Here is a 24021-nt window from a genome sequence, read left to right on the forward strand (position 1 = left end):
AGCGGTTAACGCTTTTTTAGTCGTGTTATTCGTCAGCTATGCTTGCGCGCGATAGGTGCTAAACGCAAGGTTAAGGTTTCTGAGGTTGAGATGAAACTAAAGCTGATCTTGATCGATCTCTCTGATCTATTAGCTAATGGCACTTAGCGTTGATAATTCTCTGAGCAAGCGAAGAGATACAATGAGACCTTTTAAGCCAAGGGCAAACACATGATTAGATTTTATGTTTAAAGGTTAACTATATATACGTGGTATATATAGAGGGCGTACCGTTTGTAGATATGGGCACAGTTGAAAATCATCGTATAATGAAGAACGACGATTACAAGATGAACTCGTACTATTGATTGTCGCCTGTTAAAAAAACATCAATGAGCGTGTTCCTTTCTGTTTGTGTGTGTATATATGTGCTTGTAATTAGATCGGAGGATCGCGTATGCTTCCGGTGCGGTGGATGGCCCCAGAATCAATAATGTACGGGAAATTCACTTTGGAATCGGATATGTGGTCCTATGGTGTTGTACTCTGGGAAATATTTACATTTGGAAAACAGCCCTACTACGGACACTCTAATGAAGAAGTAAGTTTATTAATCAAGTTGGTTTTAAAGCTTAGTTATAACTTAACGCTTCTAGAGCTTCGTTAAAATCGTTTCAGTACAATATATCGGATAAAACCCGTGAGATCTTAATAAGTAGGGTACTATAAAGATGAGTGACACAGTTGTACTTATAACATGATAGATGCACGTTACATACAGTGCGGCCATGCGCAGTTACATCATTTACAAATGTGTATATTTCAGATCGCTTAAAACGATAAGGCGCTATACTGTATATTAACCGCAATACTCAGCTAGATTTGACGGGTCGTATACCCGACAAATTGAACAAGCCGTTCTACAAGTATATACTGCGAATGAAAATATATGCACGTCGAAGCGGAGAATAAGCCAACACTGTTCCACGTGATTGTCACCACTACCGCATGTTTCTCCCTTTTCAGAAACACCCAGAAGCTACATTTCAAATTACCTTAGCTATAACCATTATTGCCATCATTGTTTTTATCATCGAAGTCGACGAAGAAATTTAGCATACCTAAAATACAGCCGACGGCCCTATAGCTCTAGCAAGGGGAACCAGTAAAGTGAAAGGGCGATTCTCGCAAAACTGCTGTGGTTAGTGGCACCTTAACGCCTGATCCAACCGTATTCCCATGAAAAACAAGACAGCTCTTCTGAAACACTTCCTTTTAACCTGGCATTTGCTCATCATAAGAAAGCGAATCTCAGTGTCTCTATGCTCCATGCCGCGCTTATGCCGGGAACGATTTCAATATTCGAACCTGTTCCAATTTACACCTGACTGCATACACATGTATATTATAGGCCATCCACATTCATCATAACGGTTTTATAAGGGCCTCATTAAACGGACGCACGATCAAGCAGCATTGCGGACGAAATCATCTTGAGCTCCTCAGCCAACGGAAGACTTTATCTGTGTGGTCTGTGACGTACATCTGGCAACATATATCCAGCCTGTTTTTCCCAGGCTAATCCAATTTTGAACAGAGGCGTTCGGCATTCACTGTATGTACTGTTACCCTTCTATCTTTATAGATTCTCATGCTATTTTTTCATCACCCACCACACTACATAAATCTGCCTACGACCACCAAAATTATCTCTGTAGTTACCGCCGAGAAGCTGTGAAAGAGGGCTTTTTTTCTGCTACTTTTCTGTAGTTTCCCGGCGCATTGTCTATCTTTGTCGTTTCTCTTTGAAGGCAAAATTCAGTCACATCTATATGGCAGGGACGCACTAAGGGGCCGCGATTCGGGCGCTTTGTTCCTCAACTCAGTAAGGCGAATTAAGCTGACCTGGGTCGTGGCATTCATTATTCGTTTAAGCTACCGCCGTGATCCAATAGTGCACGTAAAGGATACGCACACTCAACGAAATTTAGGGACCGAAGAAGGCCAGATGAAGACGAAAAGGAGCGCACTATGCTACGGCAAACCTAGCAAAAAAAATATGATACTGGTCATCGTCTTCAGGGCGAGCTGTGTACAACATAGGCAGCGTATCTCAGAAGGCAAACTGCACGACTCTGCTTTTTGGTGTGCAGTATTAGGAAGATACAATCTATTAGCTTAGGTAGATTTCCAGAGAGGCTCTGAATGGCTGAATGAAATGGGCTCTCTAAGGGCCTACATTTACTCTATTACACTTAAGAAAGGCAACTAATTACTATTAATTCATTGGCCTATTTGTGGTTGTATGGTATATGCAGCTTAATTTGCTTAGATGACGCTCATCAAAAATATAATATTATAATTATTGTCGCTGTCGAGCGCCCAATTTCCCAACACAAACGCCGCGTCCGAGTAACAATGATTTTACTCGTGAAAATTAATGCTCCGTTGGATTTATAGGAATATAAATATGTTCGTATAACCACCTCTTTCAGTTTGCAATTCGTTATTTTTTTATTTAGGGCATCAACAAAATTTGGAAACCTTGAAGCAAGAGAAAAAAGTGGCGCCCAACGTGGGGCTCGAACCCACGACCCTGAGATTAAGAGTCTCATGCTCTACCGACTGAGCTAGCCGGGCACGGTTTTAGCGTGCCTCAAGTCAGTACACACAACCAAATACCCAGAAATGTAGGTGCCAAATTCTTGTCGAAACGTCATACAAACTAAACGTTACCAAAATTTTGATATTCTTTTTTCTTACGCATTGCTCATTTTGACCAACTGACATTTTGACACACCAGTCTAAGTGGAGTCTAATGAACATACAATAATCTCTGAATACAGAGATTTCTAGCGATGTTGATGCTGACATTAAAGATAATGACCTGTGCTAGGATGTTGCAAGCGTTGTCTAGAATCTTGCCGTGTTGTCATAGAGCAGCAAAGAGAAATACAGCAAAATAGTTCGAAGTTTGCATGTCAAACAGTTACCTGCCTATTCTAAAGGCAATCGATAATGTCAGCCATATTAGCGTGTTGACGTCAGCCGTGATCGTATAGTGGTTAGTACCTTGCGTTGTGGCCGCAATAACCCAGGTTCGAATCCTGGTCACGGCAAGTTCTTTTTGGCTGAATAATCCGCATACAATAAAAATTTAGCAAAATTTAACAAAACACTTATCGAAAGCAAAATTAACCATATAAGCTGAACATTTATACATTTATACTATTTTACTGGGCAAAAAAATACAGACAAGACTTGAAACGTAGTTGCAGCCGTTTACACATGATTATTTGTTCTACAACAGTGACTAGATTTCGGTTAAAATCAACACACTCGTAACACTTGTTGTTGGCTTCTGATAACCAATGTGTCCCTCAACGAGCACTTTCAAATACAGCAAGTATACAATGCATACTAAGCGATGAAATAGCTTTCTGCCATCCTGCGATGTAGGCTATTACATACGGTGATATTGAGAAACATAGTACATTTTTTTTTATTAATATTGTACGCAAAAACAGTTGTAACAATCAATGGGCCCTTGATGGTGTATGGTATCGAATAGGGCAGCCATTTTGTTTGTATCAGCCTGTTAAACAAAAAACTACAGATTGGTAATTTTCATTAAGGCACTATCTCAGACAGGTACTACCATTCCATACTTGATCGCGGTTTTTGCAGTGACATTCTTTTAATTCAAAGAGTGGAAACGATCTGCTTCTACACAGTACAAAAATGTCTGGCATTCATTGCCAAACTATGGTCTCGAAGCGTGTAATGTTTACCACAGTTTTCATTTGAGCAGACAAATACTTGATATTATGGTGCAGTGATTACTTTTCGACAAAATTTCAACACTCAATATAGTTTTAATGGTATAAATTAGAGGACTCACCGGTAGCCTGTCAGCAAAAATATTTTTTCGTCTAATCGAAGATTACTCTTGCACTAAACGAGGACGTGAGAAGTGAAAGTTTGTAATATCACCTTTCCAAATTTTTATGTAAAGCGTAGTCCTCTTCAGGTTTTTACCTGTAAATTATAATCGACCGGGTTCAAATACGTGGTTCTGCTTTTTTTTAGTTGCTATATATATATATATATATATATATATATATAGCCACAATACCTATAAATAAAAAATAGAATGAACTTGATTGAAAAAATCATCACATTTGGAGCTATAATGAAGTGTATAAATGTATATAAATATATAACTGATAAGTGGAATCATATGAATTTCTTGTGAAGCACATTATGCGTAGTACAGATCGATATCGGTTCCTAGAACGAAGAGAATGGTGTGCTAGATAAATCAATGATGCTACGGATGCTACTGGGTATTTCAATCTCAAAAAACTGGAAGCTCAAATATTTTATGTCACAGATTTTTATTTTAAATCAGCACTCATTGATTCACATTCCTTATGTAGCAGCCACCACATATTATTACATAACATCGACTTTACTTATCCCTGTAGAGATAATCGAGCTCAATTTACAGCAACATGCGATCGAAGTGCGGCGCACGATCGTTGACTGTCAGCCGTGGTCGTATAGTGGTTAGTACCTTGCGTTGTGGCCGCAATAACCCAGGTTCGAATCCTGGTCACGGCAGGCATATTTTATTATATTTATATCTTCAAAAAGGGGCAAACAGCGGTTTGCAAATGGTGCAAAAATCCGTGGTGTCCGCAGGTTCAATCCAGACAGAGTAAACGTGATTTTTACTGATTTCTGAGCTCGGTCAAATCTTCATTTTGTCCTTTGCAGTCATTCCCAAAAATGTGTATAGAAATCACGCACATAAATACGAGTTCATAGCAAGCAATATAGCAATGTACAACATTTCAAGCTTCATGTATAGCCTCTTTACTTTTATTTGAAGCTGAGATTAAAATGGTAAATCTTTCCACTTCAAATTACTACTAAATTCAAATTACTAAAATACATAATACGTATTTTTTGGAAGAAACTTTCAAACTACTTTTTTGTGCGTTTTGATCTACAGTGGTTTTGTGACCACCACTGTCACAAAAAGCATCGGTGAGATCTACAATGCTTCACCTGATGAACGGGTAGTCTTCTTTGCCGCTTGTGTGAATATTTTAATACGACTTTGTCTAGATCTGGAACTAAATAACAGGTCTTGCTTGCTATGATCATATTGACAGCTGCCTCGGTCTACATATATAGTAAATTAATTACTCAAAAATTGAGGCCTAATGATGAAATTTTGCTTTAATTCATACGACTGGCATTATCTGTAAAATAAATCAATAAAATCCATAACTTATTAAAATGAAGGAACGGATGACTATACTGAAGCTGAGCCAAACGCTTATTCGTTATTTTTTATTGTCGTGTCGTTGTTCTGAATACTATAATACTGGTGACGTATGATAATATCTTTTGCGTTGCTGTTTATCTACTTTTCCAGGTGGTAAAACTGATACTTCAAGGCATCCTGCTGTGCCCGCCTGAGGATTGCCCCGCCTATGTGTATTCTATAATGGCTGGTTGCTGGAAAACCGATCCGCTGGATCGTCTCTCATTCGAAGACATCTGCAAACAGCTTCGCCAAGAAATCAAAAAAGAGGAGACGGATGCATCGTCTATCAAAGACTGCCGTAAGCTTGGCCAACTTAGTCTAGACCTGGACGACTATCTCTTACCGAAATGTGCCACTTCACAACTATAAAAGCCAGAAAGGCCTAAAAACGATTATATCGATTTAACTAAAAGTTGAGAGTATTGCACACAGAAAGAATGAGGCAGGGAAATTGAATATTTCATGAAAAGTAGTAGCGCAAAATCGATATGAACCGATTGGAACATACATTGTTTCAGCGACACACAAAAAGCATAAGACTTGAAAAGTCTGCATATAAATGACATGCTGCATTGGGAACAGAGATTCGAAAAGCAAGCAAACCGTATTCTAAGACACGTTCATAGCTCTAGTGCAAACTCTCACCAATTCATTGCATTCAAATGCAGAAAGTCTCCATCGGAGGTGAAAGACGACCATAGTGGGAAGGTTCTCAGCAATCCATGCGCCGTATGATTCGAGATCACCAATGTTACCGTAACTACAGATATGCTTAATATACTTTTTGTATTGCTTAATCACTCAGTGCTATATGCCGAACAGAATTGTATGATTTCAATTGAAGTTTGTGTATCATAGATCTAATTATTGTCATCACTATTATTTTATATTTGAGCATGAACATACGCTGACCGCGCGAACGTCATCCATAGGTCAATAAAATCACAAGTTGCATTAATAAAAATCGAGCAAACAAAAATTGTATTTTTTCGAATCTTTTCATCACTAAAATTATTAGCGTAACAGACGTTCTTTCGTGCCATAGTATTGATTCCGTGATTGTAGTGTAGGTTTTAATGACAATGAACAAGAGCCACATGAAACTTCAAGGCACGTTTAGAACGGACGGAGTGGATAAGGTAACCGAGCCCTTGCAGTTCCAACAGGAAGACCGTAGTAGTCTAAATGAGAAGATTAATTAGGCCTAACCGCAAAGGCGGGAATGAATGTTTAGGTAACTGCTTTCTCGCGCCATTGTGATAACAGCCCAACTTACGACAGCAAGAGTTCATTATTGCCACTTGAAGCAAGTAGTTTCCGCATTATTTTGCAATTTATCCCCTTATAGATAAGCATAATTGGAAAAAGGTAAGAAAACCCACGTCGCACTGTGTCAGAATGGCCGAGTGGTCTAAGGCGCCAGACTCAAGGCTATCCTTGCCTGCTTTCGCAGGATGTGAGCTTTCTGGTCCTCGCATGAGGGCGTGGGTTCGAACCCCACTTCTGACATAAATTTTTTAATTGCACGTGACAATGTATTTCTTCGTAAATCATTTTTTATAATATCGTTGCTGGATTGAGCTGGTCTAAGATATATATTTATTTTCTTTCAAAAACGGTATCACATTTTGTACATAGAGCCAGAGTGATGGATTTTTCATATATATATATATATATATATATATTTAAAAATCACAAACTCATTTATATTATGCTGATATCAATTACTCGGTCTAACTCCGTCATTATATTTTCCAGTTTTGGTATTTAGAAATCCATGAACGTTTGCCAAACTTTTTTCTTCAGTATCAACTGTAAATGTTCTCTTACCCTTAAATGTACCCTTAAAGTTTATAAAAGTAACTATTATATATAATATAACTACATATAATAGTTGTACTTGCATTACGTTTAGCTGATTTTCTTCTGCCGTATGACTGATGTATTCTTGCTTAATTACTATGACTTTTATATTGGAGAAGTTCGCCTATATATAAGCAAGGATTTTATTTGCTAGTGATTCCAAACTGTGCAACAATCATAGAATAATTTTACTAAATAGCGCTTTCTGTCGCAAGATGAGAAGACTATAGAACCCTCTCGTGCTGCAGGATATCTCAAATAAGAAAAATAAAAGCAATATAACTGTTCATTATCGACCATTTAATTGTCACAATATATTCATTTCATTTTTACAGCTGTGCCTACCACAGATAACACTTCATACTAAAGTATAACATAATGAACATGTACATAATGTAAATCTGTGTTCACCTAACTCTGGCTTACACATGTAGTAACCAATGTTTTCAAAATGAGCGCGAACACCTGTATGTGCATGGAGAAATATATGAGATTGCGTGTATTCCTTGTAGATAAAATGTGCACGGAAAGAATTTAATAATTATTCACCGACAACTGTAATTTAATTCAGAGACATAATAGATCTAAGCATTTGTAGCTATTGAAATAGTTAATACCACAAGATCCCGTCCATATAACGACATCACTTATGCTTAGTTATAGCCATAGCACAGCGGTACACATGCTGTGGATTCAACTGAGTTTTCGGAGACACAACCGATTATTATTATTTTTTTTTACGTAACAACGGATACTTCTTAGTGTGCTGACCTATACTCACCCATTACGTATGTAAAGCACACTAGATGCGCACGAAACTCGTAAAACTTCAGTTGAAATGCTTTTCTCTCCTATATACATATCTAGAATTTACCGATGTTGAATAATTAGAAAATATAAGAACTCAGCAATTAGGCTTAGCACTCATATGGTATAGGGACATTAGAAAGAAAAATACATATGTGCTTGTGTTGAACAGTGAAGGCAGTGAAATCAACTATATGAGTATATACGTTACATGAGCAGTAAAGAAACATATACATACAGGGTGCCTAAATTGAATATTTTTTTAATATTTTGTTGATAAAATTGTATTTAAATAAAAATAAATTTTGATGAAATTTTTTAATGTACAGGAAGTATCATTTCGAATGGATAATTCACCGCGATTTCAGCTTCAAAATGTAAATCACTCACTAGTCATTTTTGACATATCTGTTTTCTTAACCCGCAGACATCCTTTTAATGGTTATTGTTTAATAGATACTAGTTAAATTATATTGATAAATATACCGATTAAATATCTACCCAAAACTCTAGCAGAATTAAATTCTGATCTGATTAAAACGCGCAAGTGCTCAAAATGGCCAAAAGATTTAAAACGCGCAAAATGACGCAAAAAGTAATTGTTACAGCCTACCTGAAGGATCCAATAGACAATTGATATCATCCTCGCTTAATAAAAATCCACGTGCATAAAAATGGCTTTTTAAACCATTTTAATTAGTTAGTCCTTTAAATCTAAAACCTGCTAGGCATCTTACAATCTACATTACAGAAACTTTTCTTGGATTTTTTAGAAGGTACATGAAAAAGAGGTCGCATGCAGAACGAAAGGCAATAACGTATATCGTTAATTCGGATAAAAAGGAAGTTTTCAATTTTGTTTGGATTCATCGAAAGCGGAAATGGCGGATAGGAGTCTAATTTTGAAAAATTGAAAAACGCACATATTGTTTTGTTTTAAAAAAACAGGTAGCAAGTGTAGCGAATGGACGCTTACTTGCTGCGATAAACAGCCCACCAAAATCTACCTAATTTACCTACCATACCCTGTATGTATTGACCGTTTTTCTGGCTAGATAGGTTCAGCGTCAGGTTGGCATTTGTTAGAGACTGAGATCTGATCGGTTAAAATTGTTGGATTCCTTTTATTCCGGCTTCGAATAAAGCGCCTGCAAAAATTAGCTAGATTTGGCAATATTATTATGATGAAGGCGAAATTGCTACTCAGGCTTGTGAAAAAAATGCACTGTTTATGGTCAAGATGCGTTATCATCCGATCTAAACGATCCAAAAAAGATTCTGTTATCTTTTCTCTGTGAGAAAAAATGCTTCTCGTAATATGCGACTAATGAGAAAAAAAGTTGATGAAATCGTTTCTTGTGAAACGGTTGAGGCAAAGTGTATCACGTACGATCATAATGTGAAATAAGAAATCCATAATCTGCGGCAAAGCTCAGACTGACGCCAAAGGAGGTGATGCTATGTGTTTAATGTGGACAGAAATCGTACAATATGAGTTGCTTCCGCTTGGAAAACGATTGATTCGGACAACTAATGTTAATATCTAACATGATTATAACGAGACATTAAAACAAAGCGGAACTAGTGAACGAAAAAGGCATCAAGTTTTACCATGACAACGCCAGACCACATATGTATATTTAGGTACCTGGCAAAAATTGAAAGAGTTTGGATAAGAAACCTAGATGTAAAGATAAAATGTCACGGAAGAATACAATTAATGCTTATAAACATTCACTTTGAACGTATAGCCTCTGTAATTTATTAAAAAAAATAATTAAACGCATCTAATTTTAGGAGTCGTACGACATGGATTGAAAAGCAAATAACGCAAAAGGTCAAAGCCTGTTTCAAATGTTCAATGAATTCTGTCGGAAAGGGCGTAGTATCCCAACCTGTACGTCCGAATAGTCGACACAATTGGATACAGTTCGACATAATAAAGGTATTATATTTAGAAAAAAAAATGTATCGTTAGTTAGCGAAAATAACCGTCTTTATACATATGAGTAGATGGTGATTTAAATATATTACTTCATAAATTAGTCCATGTGAAATATTTCGTATAAAGCAAATATCTTAATAACTTATTTGTGTATCCTGCGAGTAAACAGTTGATCTGAATTAATATCAATCCTAGATCGCCGAATTTCCGAAAGTCCGAACTTTCTAGAAAAGTAGTAATAAAAAATAATATAGGAGAGTTTTTAATACAAATAAAGGAAAGTTCAGGTTTTTTTAGCATAGGTAACTACATTTATTATAGATCAATGTGTATTTGTTTGTCAGCATTTGTGTTTCGGGACGATAGCATATTGTATTTATAATATTTAGAGGTAATAGGAAAAAGTAGATGTGGTTCCAGCCGGGCTCGAACCGGCGACCTTTTGCGTGTAAAGCAAACGTGATAACCACTACACTATGGAACCATGCCATAACGGCAATCGCCTGGTGATTCGTGTGAACTCCGCAAAGCTGGTGGTAATAACAACTCCCGCTACAAAATTTGATTACCTTATCATTATTGCATCTTTACGTTCAAAATCAAAGTGTTTTTAAATGCTGTAGATCCATAAATGCCAGAAAAGAAAGCGCTAAGCATGATGACTTTATGTATCATACGAATTTTTTGAAAACCAGTGCCTAAAACAGACTTTCATTTAGCATGAACTTTATTTCTTCTTCCTCATAAAATTAATTTATGTTCAGTGCCACTCCAAGAGAAGCAGGTAATCTGAAGGCAATTGATTTATATTGATTGAAGTCGAAAAAGCCATTGACAGCAAAACAGACACGCTACATATTCAACAAAAGCAAATGTAAGAACAATTTTTTTTCTTTAAATCTTTTACGAATTCATTTACTTGGACATAACTGCTTTAGTTGGAATTAACCTACCGCTGTTTACGTTACTTAAATCGAAAATCTAGCTAAAGAAAGGAGAATTATCTTAGTAAGATAAAACTTATGTGCTCTCTAGTCATGATACCGCGTTGGAATCGAATTATCGTTTCATAATGTTAGCCATTTTACTTTTCGCACGCTCCTTGTTGGTTTTATTTTTCGAACAATTTCAAGAACCTAGTTAGATCAGTAACATAAATCAGTACTATTTTCAATATTTACATTTTGATTAATATTTACTTTTACATATTGAAGTATCCTTACACGAGCTTTCTTTAGGAACATAGAAGGCCCTGAAAACTAATACATTAAAGCGGTATTTTCTTAACGAGCTCTTCAAAAAATTTACTTGTGGAATAATTATCGCATTAGCTCATCTATGAGATATGTAAGTTTATCGATATTTCGGTAATTGCAGAGGTTCTACCTTATTTTCAGAAGCCAATTCAATGAATCATCCATTATATCATGGAATTTTCAATGTACAAAACAACACTCCAGACGGGCCTGATTTGCAGTGAGTTACTGCTAATCCTTTATTTACTCTTTTTTCCCGCGTGTTTCGTATCGTAGATAAAATGCCTGCATAAGTATATAAAAAAAAGTATATATCAAACGTATTTCTCTACTAATATTCGAATCCAATTAGGTGCGTATAGAGCACAGGCTCTATTCAAACTGTGTTAGTTATTTAAATCGGACATTTTACTCATATATATATTTTTTCTACAGATATAGTCACGTATTATTCTTGCTCTCCGCTCGCCCTTGCAAAGTATTGTAGCTTTAGTCACAGTGTTACTAATACTTTGGGCCACGCGAACTCATTCATCGTATTTACAGCATGCCGCAATACACTAATCCGCATTCATGGATGAAGGTCAGCCTCACAAAAGCTGAACTGAGGACAGGTTCATATACTTCACGCTGTTCTGTTATTAGAGTTCTATGTGTGCATACAAACTAAAATAGATGGTATTTCTTCATTTTTATTTATATGAATATTTGTAAAATTATAAACATATGTCAATTTTATGGGCTTCGATATATTCATATTATCAAAACTTCTTCGGTTGGAGTAATTGATTGTATATTTATTAGGGTTCAATACTAGCAACCAACTGATATTGGCTTGGGGGAAAACGCAATGGAATCCGCTCATTCGTGTGACATGATAAGCGTACGCCTAATAATACCCTTTCTAATAATAGTAGCCCCATTTACGTCTTTAATATCGATAGCAGTCGCTCTTTAACTAAACGGCCCATTAAGGGTTTCACCCAGAAATCATCGGCACACCGCTCTCATATCTTTGCTCGTAAAGCAACTGTGGTACTGTACGACAATCTTAGAACATAATTTAAAGTTAGGTTATTTATCTTGTGCAGCAAACACAATAGTCTGCCTCTACTATGCACTCTCATAACTGTTGCACACTCTTTCTTTCTGTAATCTAACTTCAGATTAGGATACAGAACACCGATATAGATAAGTTCCCCTGTTTGAGAGCATCATAGCACGCGTTATCTTGAAGTAGCAGGTGATTCCGGTAGTTTATGAATTTTATTTTATTTTGCACTTCTTAATCACCACTTTTTTGCAACGCATGTCGGCGACAGTCTTCTCTAGTTCAGTTTATCGCCGAAGTATACTAGGTAATGTGGAGTTCGGAGTTATCGGAGACCTTCCCACTTGGGACATATTTGTTCCGGGAATGCTAGGCCCTCCTCCAGCTCCGGCTCCACCGCCCGAGTTGAGCACTGCGACTGTGAGGTCATACAGATCCTTTGGGATGTCAGCCTGGACTGGACTGTAGTCTTCTTTGAACAGCAATGGTGTCCCATCCATCCTGGGATAGCCGCATGCTTGGATTCGTGCTACCTGCTGAATAAACTTGTATACTTCAGGCGGTAGATTTTTCCCTTTAATTGGACAGTTAGCCAATGCACAATAATAGTAATAATTGTTAGTTTCTAGGAAATCAAAACTACGGGTACGATTGCGAACGGTACCAGATATTCACAGAGTTAAATCAACATACGTAAAGTTTAACTTAAGCCTAATGATATATCGTGTATCTTAACGGTGTGGTTCAAGGATGTTAACAGAAACGGCGTTTAGGCTTTTCAAGGCTGTCAAAGCGATCACACGATCTTTGGCCTTTTTCCAGTCTTATCTGCACTAACAAAATCCACTGACAAAGGTAATGCACCTAGCAGGTACCAGAATTTAATTCATATTGGACTTTTTTTTTTTACAAAACGAGGGAAAACCTTAGCGACATTTCCCTAGCTTTAAATATCGCAGACACGTTTTTTAATTCGTTAACTAAGTTCGTTCAATCTTAACCAGATTGCATTACTTATATCATAGCTGAGAGCGCTTTTTATAAAAAATGTTATTAAATTGAAAACAAAAAAATAAAAAATAACGTATAATGTATTTCGATGAAAGTTTCAGTAAATGAATGCACTTCTAGATTGTCAATGTGCTTGTTAGGTTACAACCTGTTCAGTGCAACCAGTTTGTCTAGATAAACGATATGTTTTCTTGCGTTCTGTTTTGTCAACGTTAAAACTACTCATCATCGACGTTTGATGTAAACTATAGACGATAATATAGCTACCAACCAAGCACGGGCGGAGGCGCCGTTGGCAGAATTGCTCGATTGTTGCGTAGTATCGAAGGCATCCCACGTGCGTTTGAGGAACCCGGGCTCCCGAACACTCCCATAGGACCCCCAGGTCCCATTCCCAGTTGTGGCGGAGGTGGTGGAGGCGGCTGTTGTTGTCGCAACTCCTTCGCCCGCATGAAAGCTTCATAGCAAGCTACAGAACACAGAATTCCCTTTGCCCCTATATATAAGTATCATGCCGAGAAACAAAACAGTTACGTAGTCAGCTGACTTTAAAATATAGAAGTATTCAGCTTCCGATTGGAATGAAGTGGCTTCCTTAAGACAAGCAACATAAATTATCCCAAACAGAGGTGCCGGTCAATCATCATGTCCTTTAAATACATTGCTCTGTTGACTGAATTCTTGAGTTGAGTTCATTAAGAATCAACTCTCCTAGAGATGTTCCATGGGTTCATGGAACTACAAAACAACAATATACCAATTAGTATCAGCATTATTATAACGCACGAATTTTTATCACTGTTTAAGATAATACAAGGAAAAATAGTATTCAACAGAGATAGGCATGTGTTCTATAGATACGTTGTTTTGTATTTGGTTGAGAACCGTTTATTTACCCGTACATTACGTTAGGCTATGTACAAACCGTTATTTTTGTCATTTTTATTGCTTTTAACCGGCACAAGACACTGCTGGCACAGTTTGAACGGGGCGATCGGCCGGCCGTCACTCTCACGTTCATAAGGAGCCACTAGGTATCGTTCCAGCTTTGTCCACGACTCACGGAAAATACGATAAAATTTGTCCTTTGCTGGTAATATCTGAGTGCAAAAGTTAGGGTAAACTCTGGAGAGACGCGCTTCCTTTGAGATGTCATACATCATTAACGCCAACATTGTTGAGTTCAAGGGAAACATGTGGTACCTGGAGATTTGTACAACCGAAAAACACAAGAATATTGGACATGATTTGACAGATGTCAAGTGCCAAGTTCAAGTGGAAATATCGCTCAAACTTGAAAGTTGCGATAAGCTGTAACATTTGATAAAACAACAACAGAATTACCTGGATGAAACTGATTTGAAAATAACTCTATAAATCTTAAATATAGGATAAGTCACATGTCAAACTATTCGTTCTTTTCTGTTTCCCTACCAGACTTAGAAATGTAACCCTAACATATTTTTATTTTAGTGAACAAAAAATCAAAAAGAATAATTTCGTATTAACTACACCAGGCTCCTAGATACACGATTAAAAAAGAAACAAGGAAATCAATATTATAGATATACAAAAAATGATAAAGTAATAGAAAAATGTAAGCTTAACTTGTAGCCTGTGCTACATGGATCTCAATATATAATAAGATTCATATAATGAGAAAATATCTGAACTAAAAGTTGGGCACGAAATAGTCTCCCAGTAAGAAAATGGCCGAGAAAGCATTAGCGTGATGATTCAACAACATCACTTCACGGTTTTTTCGTTTGAGTGCCGTTTTTCTAACTTCTTGTTGGATTAATAATTTGTACTCTAAAATAGTATTCGTTTATTAAAAAAAAGAGGTCTAAGAGAACTGAAGTCTTAGGCTTAAGCGTAAAAAAAAGTTTGCGTTTTTCATTGAAAATTTACTTGATGGAATTATGTAATAGGATACGTACCAGAATCGAGAAGTTTTGACAACATTTTCGTGAGGCCGCTGGAAAATGTGTGGACACTGTAGATTGAGTTTACACATGTACAACTGGAACGTTTTAACTGGACAAAGTGGATTTGGGGGATCATCAAATATAGGGCATCCTCGTATCATACCATTCCATTTCCACTGTAAACGTCGTCGACCATCTGTTTGCGACTTTAACAAGATGAAGGACTCTTTTCTCATTGAGTGCTGGTTTTCAATGCCTAAAATGCAAATAACAATAATAAAGGCATAGGATAAAAGAAGGGTATAAGATAACAGTATAAGCGATTGTGCATTAGATACCTACAATGTTTGATTCATTTGTACTATTCAATTTGAGACTCGCGCAATTGTAAAGTGACATCAGCTACCATTGAAGAGAAAACTCCGTGGTAGTGTTTTCCCATATAAATGATGAATTTTTTGGTTAGTCATCATTCATATCAAAACTTATAATCAAGATACTGCCATAAATAAGTTTTTACTAACCATCGGCACCGAGATGGAGCATAAGGTCAAACCAAACCTTCTGGATTAAGCCCCTCGGGGTGTTGATAGCATTCCAAAAATAAGCAGCAATCTTTTCAAGATCTTCGTCGCTAACGATAGAGTGGTCGCCATCACGGCGACTCATTCCCCCGCGATGCATTCTGATTTATTTCCGAAAATTACCAATGAGGTTTTAAAACCTTCCTGCTGTCTGTCCAATTCGAAAACTACTGTTGACTTCTTCGAGAACGCAGGTTTAGCAAGAGTTGCCTAAAGCATACATACACCCATTGTTGTTCATCACCGGTTCTGATTGTCTCGTTCATCCCTAGAATTGAAAAATCACCAGCCTAACAAGACACAATTAATATTTAATATGATTAGTTGCTAAAATCTGGTTTTTACTTCATTGGATTTAGTATTGTATTTAATGAATGACTACATGGACATTGGCACCTAAACATTATATGCGTAAAACAATAGCGATTAGAGTCAAAAGTTGGTGGGTTTGTAAAAAGGGTTCGCGTAATCCATCGAAACGAAGGCTTAATTTAATAATATATATATATATATATATGTATATATTTCTCGATTATGTTCCTCTCAAGTTGCGAGTCACACTCAACACACAAATCAGTTATGATCTTTGAACTAGAACATGGGAAATATGCAATATTTCCCATGTTCCATATTCCATAGAAACTGTTATATACCAGTGGGCCCAGACAGCATATATAGCTTTAAAGACGTAATTAACACCACAGTTAAACTGCTAATACCTGAAGCTGTATATGCGACAATCGTCTTTAAAATTATACGTGTCGACTTGTGAGTGACCCGGTTTTATTTCAGGTAGTTCTTGATTGATCACAATTTCTCTGACATACTCTGAAATAAAATGACTGAAATGCAATCGTATATAATGTACTTCCGCCAGTAATCTTTTACGAGTTTGTGAAAAATGTTTACATCAGAGTGAGATTTGTACACTTTTAAGTTATGACTTCACAAAACATCATAAAATCACAGGATATTAATATATTTTTCTGAACGTAGAACATACGTATCGCACTGGGAAAAAGCAAGGACCAGTTGAAAATTCAATTAGGTGATGGATACATCTACTGTTGTTTTGATAGTCAGAGTCGACCAGCTGAGCCGTGGCGAACCCGCAAAGGAGAAGGTTCACCTATTTAATTTTCGGTTGCCAGACGACTCAAGCCTCGTTATGGTGACATAAAGTCAGAATTTTCAAATATAGATAATTTGGCCTTAAGACTACCTTTTCTGCAAGTCTTCAACTTTTTTAGATTAGAAGTGGATTCAGCGAGTGAAATGGCACTCAAATTTCTATTCGGCTCTTTATAAATTTATTACATTTGTCTCAACAGAAGCATTCGTATGGAAATATAATCTCTTGTTTTTTTTTTTAATAACTCGCGTAGTTACTGGTTTTTATAGTATGATTTTAAGAATATACTACTTAGTCAGGTTGTACGGTAACACAGCCGGTTTTAAAAGCGTCTGTATAAGGCATATAGATAATATGGTTCGTACTCAACCTTACTTTATACAGACCGCGTACTTTTCACTACAACTCTTCCAGGTGTTCAATGAGTGTTATACAGATTCAACGATGCCGACTACTCACACATTTCTTCGATTTATTTATTTATTTCGGGAAACCAATAATGGCACTTTATAAGTATTCTTATCAAAATCATTGCATTATTCTTAGGTGGCAAGGAACGAATCGCGCAGGTTCGATTACTAGGATGCGGTTGTGAATTTCCGAATTAGCATCGTCACAAAATCTATTTTTTTTAAATCATGTCATTTTTGTATTATGAGGTATATGATGATACATAAATCATTATCAAAAAATTACCAAATTTGTTATAATTTGCTAATGGACGCGCAGGGAATGTTCCAGTGTGTAGTGGGTATTGTTGTTTCTCTATAATAGCTGACATTTGACGATCCATATGCCGATTTCTACTTGCTACTTCCTACATTGCTTTCATCGTTTACCCTCAATCGAACCCCCGAAAAGACTAAATGACGACCATTCATTCACCAGCCAACTGCTATGCTGCTAGGAAGTACCCCACAAATGAACCAGAAGGCTTACCTGTTAGTATTCATGTAAACAATTACGTACATCACACATAGGTGTTCCACATGAAGTGCCACCATGTACACCACACCACAGCACACAGATGAGCACATGATTGGGTACTATTTGCCGTGTAAAGTTCATTATAGCGTAAGCTAATCCGACTGGCTGATCAGGCACTTGTAGGTCGGCATGAACGGCGGCTTCAACATCAACAGCGCTGTATGCTGTTCCCATGATCCAACCGTCAACTTTACGAAGCTTGTAAGGGGAAAACCATTGCGAGCAGGAATAAGTATTGCAGCGTTAACAACGGTTGTGTATCGGTAATACCTCAGATTTGATTTACATTACCGCAGTTATTACTATTGTTCTGTACGCTGCCACTGCGGAGGCCGCCGCATTGCGGTCATCGATGACGAATCTGTATATGTCTATCCTGCTTTGATGGGGCACTCGCGAACATGAATTGGGGCAAACGGTAAACGGAGGATGATAGATGCAACGTAGATAATTACATTATAGTGTATCTTTTGCATTTATTCATTGGAAGTTGCGCCAGCTGTGTGTCCCTGTCTGACCACTGAATTGTTCCACAATGACGGATAGTATCTGCGTCGTGGTCGCTAAATTCACCGCCCACTGCCGGTGCGATGCAGCCGTGGTGACTCGGATCGGTCTCCATTCAATGAACACTTTATTAGGTAGTGAAATGGCAATTCAACCAACACGCGTACGTGTTATAAGAATGATTTGTGCCCGGAGTAATGGTAGCCGTCGCTGTGCTACCATTAAATTCACCTTTTACACCGCCTACTTGAATGCCTACCTGACCTTATTCTGTTAAGCAAATCCAGAGCATTTCCCTTCTTCATTAGAGTTACTGACGTCCAGGTAATGGTTTAACAAACTTGTAAACACGGAGACGGTTGTTGAATAGTTATGAGTTCAGAAATATCTGAACACAAATGGTCAAAATCGAAGAACACACATAGCAAGAGATCGACGAACAAATAGATATATAGCTAAAAAGAAAAAAATTGGGACATGAAAACTTAAATGGACGACAGCATATTCGCTTATATACATGACATTGTTTGTTGTTTGTATTTATTCCTCTGTCAAAAAAAGCTAAACTAAATATAATTTGTTGCTTTAATATTATTTATCAAAGAAGCGCCGTAAGAGCTTGAATGCCGATTTGATGGTCGTTTAGAGTTAAATACCAGGTTAGGGCCCCTAGTCCAGCGTCGACTGCTCATAACAATCGCTGCTGTGTTCTTGAGAGGCTCTTATTGTCGTTGATTAGAGTCGTTCACTCTTCTTATAATATCTTGTGCATGGCCAATTTCATGTATACTAGCACACAAGGGAAGCATGATGTCCATTTAGATATAGGATTCGTCTATGGCAATACGTGATTTTTCTAGAATAATAAATATTTGATAGAATCTAATAGCACATGCGCAAGTCATAATAGTAAAAGAAACCATATTTAGAACCGTTTATTTTGACATAAAAATCTATTGGCACCGTGACTAACAAATATTATAGCGAGAAGGAATACATACCGTGGTCATTGGTCACTATAGTCACTGTCATATAATAGCGCTTAGCCATGGTGGATTGGACGAAAAAGCTACTTTCCCTCATCATAAAAAAGAAACGATTATATATTGGCATCAACTTGTTTGAACTTATCTTTCTCTCTGATTGTTCGCGCTCCCAATGAAACTGACGGTTTTAGGGCTGCCACTTAAATCTAAAAAACACTGTTTTTTGTATCGAAAACTGCTATTACACTGGTTTAAAGAACAACTGCAATTTGCAACGGAAATTTTTTTATTGGAATCATTTAGAAAAACTAACTTATATAACGTAAGTTGTTGTAAATTAAAATTTTTTTTAAAGGCTAAGTAAGATGAACACTTACAACAGGACGAAATCCCACAACGCTAGATTACCATTTGTTCCTCCTCTGGTACATGACATAAAAGTCGTTTACGCCTATGCAAATATTGCTTGCTTTGGTTATTAATATCATCACGGGTACCATCAAGTCGCTAATCATGAATTATATCTAGTGTTAAGTTTCAGTAATGTCATTAACTTAACAGAACAGGACTCTACTCCATGGTCATGACTAAAGCAAGACATTTTTAAGGGGTTTTCATGTTTTCTGACGACCAATCGGGTAACATATATAGCAAGAATGCAATACCACAAGCGTATTGTAACTGTCTTATTTGTACGCGCGACAACACTAGCTTGCAGTTTCTGAAATCGATTTCCATCTGTACCATGTTCCATAGGAGCTATTGGTAAGCATTTTTTGTACCTGCTTGCTTCGTTGTGTATGATTATTTAATGGATACTAATTCGAGATTTTATCTATGATCCAGTTTTATTAATGTTAGTTTCTTGCTCGTTAACTAAATATCGTGCGTATTATGCTGCTTTTCTAGACAAAAAGGAAATATGCGTTATTTTTGCCAGACGAATGGCTGCCACCAGCTAAAATTCGACGACAAAGCCAGATCTGCCCAACGTCCAGTGTAAAAACCAGTCCTACTGAGTGCATAGCACTGCAAAATTAAAGAAGTTCGTAATCGTCGTTTCTTAGCTAACGGAATGCTTTTACGTCCACCCTTATTCCCAGCTGCACATTACAGTTCGAACTATTAAAGCAACAAATGGCGCTATTTAAGGTAGTTACAACTTTCCTACTTATGTATCTGAATGTATAATATGTGTGTATATGAATCTATTAGTACCATTTCACCCGATAAATCATTATGGTCACAGACGGTAGGTGTAGCAGAAGCAACACGCACAGAACAACAATACTACGGTAGTTGATATTGTTATTGTTATTATGGGAAGATCACCACAAAAGACATTAATGTATTATAGAACTTTTGTTGAAATTTTGTTTTATTGACAAGGTGGTAGAATCGATATAGAGGGGTAGTGTTTGATATCAGCTGAAAGCTTTCATCGGGCTGAATCAAAATGTCGGTATACCCAGATCTCAATTTCCAAACTGGAAGTACCCGCAGAGGGCGAAAATTTAGCGTAGCGTTTTACACAAGAGAGTCTCCTAAATTAATCTCGATTTCTGAATTAATTTCTGAATCAATTGAAAAGTTGCAGTCTCTAATATAATGAATAAGTCGTGGAACAACTTTTGCTTCAAGGATGTCCTCTACAATATTTTTTAAAAGAACTGCCAACATATTGAAAATATTTTCGCTACACAAAGAAGCACTTTGTTAACGGATATTCTTTAGTTTAATCGACAAATTTTGACGAGCTAAGTAAAGATTCAATACAACTTTCTATAGATAAAGTAGACAGCATGAATAACGCGCAAAACGAAATGTGGTAATTTTTTGGTTAAGTGACACCAACGTGAACATTTATTACATGAGGTCTGTACAAAGAACGTATTTATCTCGATAAGCTGAATCGATGTGCAATACATGCTTATCTACCTTGATCTCAGCGTTCGGATCGAAAATGCCGTCTCAGAGGGCAAAATTTAACATTGTGTTCTACCTAAAAAGAGTTTTTCCCTACTCGATAGATATCGACAGAAAAACTACCTTTGAGTAGAAACCGCAAAAATTCGAACGGCGTATTGCCTTGCCGATGTAGTAATGCGGTGATGGAACAGAATCGCTAAGTTAACCGACTACTTAATTGCAAAGTCTAGTAAAAATTGGCCGAAGGCTTACTTAATTTACGCTCGTTCGTCGGAGATCGGCCAACAGACAAGCCTATGCACATGCATCTCGAAAACAATCAATCAGCTAACAGTAGAAGTTCGAAGTAATATCAAACATATCCCGAATCATGGCCCAAGCTGACAAAGGGGTCCAGGGTTTAGTGGGTGAGAATTCCACAGTACCGGACAAATCACAATTCAGTGATGTCTGGTGTGCATAATGCATTTGCCCTTAACCTCCAAAAAAAAAAAGCTAACAGTAGAAGAGCCCTGTGCTCATATTAAAGAGATATATAGCATGCCAATGTATCTTGAGCAAGACGTAGCTAAAGTAGGTTGAGTGCCCCATCAAGCATATTAGAGGTAAATGGTAATGGGTTAAGTAAGGAAGAGTAATCGCAACGGGGAGACCATTGGTCTTGTAGTTTACATTATGTTGGGCGTAACAGCAATGAGTCAAATTATTTAAATGGATAGGAAAAAAAATAGGCATGGGGTAAAGCCCGCAAATCGATCTAGAATACAACTAAACTAAAAGCGACTAAAAGCGACCCCTTAAACTACTTGAATTGGGCCGGATTGTTTTAGCTCGAAAATTTGTGCGAAACATCATGAATTAAATAATTTTCCATACAGAAAAAAAAACGTTGTTTTTTTTTCCATAGAGGGTAATGTTAACTCGTTCGGTCGTCAATTGACAACGGGCATTTCGTTTCATTTTCATGTTCGAAAACAAAGCCAGACCAGTGTTTACAAAACGGCCATAAGGATCGTCCATGCTGATATATTATTAGATGTACGAGTGTTATGCCTGTGCTAATTACCTTGCATGTACAAGTGTGTTCAACGTGTGTTGAAGAGCGAAAAAGGCATTCATGGAAACCCGCAGATTACGCTCTTATGTCTTCTACGGTCCGGTATGCGTCTTCAGGATTGAAATGTGCTATATTCAATCTTAGCAATATAATCACGTTACAAAATGATACTGTATATTTGAATAGGTGATTGTTCTGTGGGCTTACAATACGATGAGAAACCTAGGGTAAAATGAAGCCGAGAAAAATTGACGTGTGTAGCATTAGTAGAACATTGAAGTTTTATTGCAAAGTTGAATCTTCTTCAGGATTTCTTTTTTTAACTATAACATATAGCTGGAAATATGTTTAGTAAGAAAAAATTGAATTCAGCTTTATACACAGTATAGAATTGTGAAAGTGGACGCAATATATCTAATAAGATCCATTTTTATATCACATTAAGCTACACTACGTGTAAGTTCACATTTGTCCATAAGAAAAATTACTCCCAAATGTATAATATTCGTCGTTCACTCGTAATCGTTGTGAAATTAAAAGTGTTGGCCATACTGATAAGGGAAGAAGGGTTTTCGGTTCCGTAAGCCAAGGTTAAACTCTCTGGCTCTCGCCAAGGTTAACTCGATTAATCTATTTCGATCATCTGCAAATCCACTGTAGAATGCATAGAGCACACGATGCGGTACGAGTCATTTGTATTTACAAGGATATCTTACAACACACGATAGTATTTAATGGAATGATGTTCAAGGGTTGATGCATAACGCATGTTTTGCCATTTCTTCATAACAATGGATATCTATGACGAAAATTAGAAAACGAAACCCTTTCTATGATTGGGCACTCTATGCTTTTTACCTATCAATTCTTGTGGTTATGATGCCTCAATTCGAAAACTGGCGCCAGCCCGCGCTTTTCTTGCAAAAGTCAAGCTTTCGCGCTCCACAAGCGCGCAAGCAACCCATGCTTGCTCGTAGATGTCGTGCACAGCGTAGCAACTCCACTCCAAGCGCGCATTGCTGCTTGCCCCAATCGCTGGCGTAAGCCCGCGCTCTCCCTAAAAGCCACCCATCAGTGCACAATTTATACAGTATAAATCGAACCACTATTAGCCTCACCGTTTTCATACTACTGCAGCTCACCCCGGCCAGAGCTCCCGAACACCCGAACGCGTTGCCTTTAAACTGTCCGTATTCCAAACACAGAGGAACATCGGGAGTAGCAGTCACTCGTACACGGGCATAATTCTTTACCATTACTGTCACTAATGAGCAAGCATTAACCGGCCTACCGGCAAGCCCGCAAACTTCCCTGAGACTTCTATGCGTACACTCCTCTTCAGTCAGTACAGGCGAAATTTCTGATGGCGGCATTCCATCCAACAATATATATACTTCTGTTCTTAGGCGTTAGACAACTCTGTATAACAAGTTATATACAATTATGAGTAGAAAAACCTACATCTTCTCCAATAGGGAAAATTATAGCACGGTTGTCTATAAACGAGATCTCCTCCACACAAACGTCGAGACAAGAATTTTGCTCGTTTTGTTGGAGTCTAGAGACAGACTGACGGTCTGGTTATTCGGACGGCTAGCTAGCGCGCGCCGGTCTTGCAGCTACTGCCCATAGCAGTAGCAATATAGTCGGGTAGTAGTGGC

The 24021-nt window shown here is 37.4% G+C and overlaps 3 protein-coding genes and 5 non-coding genes across 17 annotated transcripts in view; 5 read left to right on the forward strand and 3 right to left on the reverse strand.

Moving 5' to 3' along the window:
* Positions 1-7073, forward strand: part of LOC111251411 (NT-3 growth factor receptor-like) — a 148441-nt gene extending 141368 nt beyond the window's left edge. For 2 of the 5 annotated variants that reach the window (XM_086990364.1, XM_086990363.1), the window contains exons 9-10: positions 422-580; positions 5426-7067. In XM_086990364.1, the coding sequence (XP_086846490.1) occupies positions 422-580; positions 5426-5686 (420 nt within the window). In that variant the 3' untranslated portion in view covers positions 5687-7067. Of the gene's footprint in view, positions 1-421; positions 581-805; positions 2670-5425 lie in introns of all 5 variants that reach the window. The other 3 variants (XR_015328592.1, XM_086990362.1, XM_022807966.2) reach the window with 3 other exon arrangements.
* TRNAK-CUU (transfer RNA lysine (anticodon CUU)) lies at positions 2547-2619 on the reverse strand. Its single transcript has one exon. It is a non-coding gene; the product is annotated as a tRNA-Lys (tRNA).
* Positions 3027-3098, forward strand: TRNAH-GUG (transfer RNA histidin (anticodon GUG)). Its single transcript has one exon. It is a non-coding gene; the product is annotated as a tRNA-His (tRNA).
* On the forward strand, positions 4531-4602 carry TRNAH-GUG (transfer RNA histidin (anticodon GUG)). The gene has a single exon. It is a non-coding gene; the product is annotated as a tRNA-His (tRNA).
* Positions 6710-6826, forward strand: TRNAL-CAA (transfer RNA leucine (anticodon CAA)). Its single transcript has 2 exons — positions 6710-6747; positions 6781-6826. It is a non-coding gene; the product is annotated as a tRNA-Leu (tRNA).
* Positions 7074-10343: 3270 nt separating the features above from the next.
* Positions 10344-10416, reverse strand: TRNAV-UAC (transfer RNA valine (anticodon UAC)). Its single transcript has one exon. It is a non-coding gene; the product is annotated as a tRNA-Val (tRNA).
* A 981-nt stretch (positions 10417-11397) lies between these two features.
* On the reverse strand, positions 11398-23913 carry LOC111251387 (uncharacterized). Of its 5 annotated transcripts, none has more exons than XM_022807912.2 (7): positions 16766-16886; positions 16482-16604; positions 15703-16052; positions 15191-15434; positions 14176-14453; positions 13522-13746; positions 11398-12813 (listed from the first exon to the last, which is right to left on the reverse strand). In XM_022807912.2, exons 3-7 carry the CDS (start codon positions 15860-15862, stop codon positions 12527-12529), a joined length of 1194 nt encoding a protein of 397 aa, XP_022663647.1. In that variant the 5' UTR covers positions 15863-16052; positions 16482-16604; positions 16766-16886; the 3' UTR covers positions 11398-12526. The 5 variants fall into 5 exon arrangements, with proteins under 5 accessions (XP_022663647.1, XP_022663649.1, XP_022663652.1 ...); XM_022807914.2 differs by having other exon boundaries at positions 16482-16590; positions 16766-16870; XM_022807917.2 differs by lacking the exons at positions 16482-16604; positions 16766-16886 and adding an exon at positions 23479-23913.
* Positions 22360-24021, forward strand: part of trio (trio Rho guanine nucleotide exchange factor) — a 121431-nt gene continuing 119769 nt past the window's right edge. For both annotated transcript variants that reach the window (XM_022807906.2, XM_022807911.2), the window contains exon 1: positions 22360-22462. In XM_022807906.2, the coding sequence (XP_022663641.1) occupies positions 22375-22462 (88 nt within the window). In that variant the 5' untranslated portion in view covers positions 22360-22374. The remainder of the gene's footprint in view (positions 22463-24021) is intronic.

This window comes from Varroa destructor, unplaced genomic scaffold (genome assembly GCF_002443255.2).
Source record: "Varroa destructor unplaced genomic scaffold, Vdes_3.0 BEIS01000005.1, whole genome shotgun sequence".
In the NCBI taxonomy this organism is placed as follows: Eukaryota; Metazoa; Arthropoda; class Arachnida; order Mesostigmata; family Varroidae; genus Varroa; species Varroa destructor.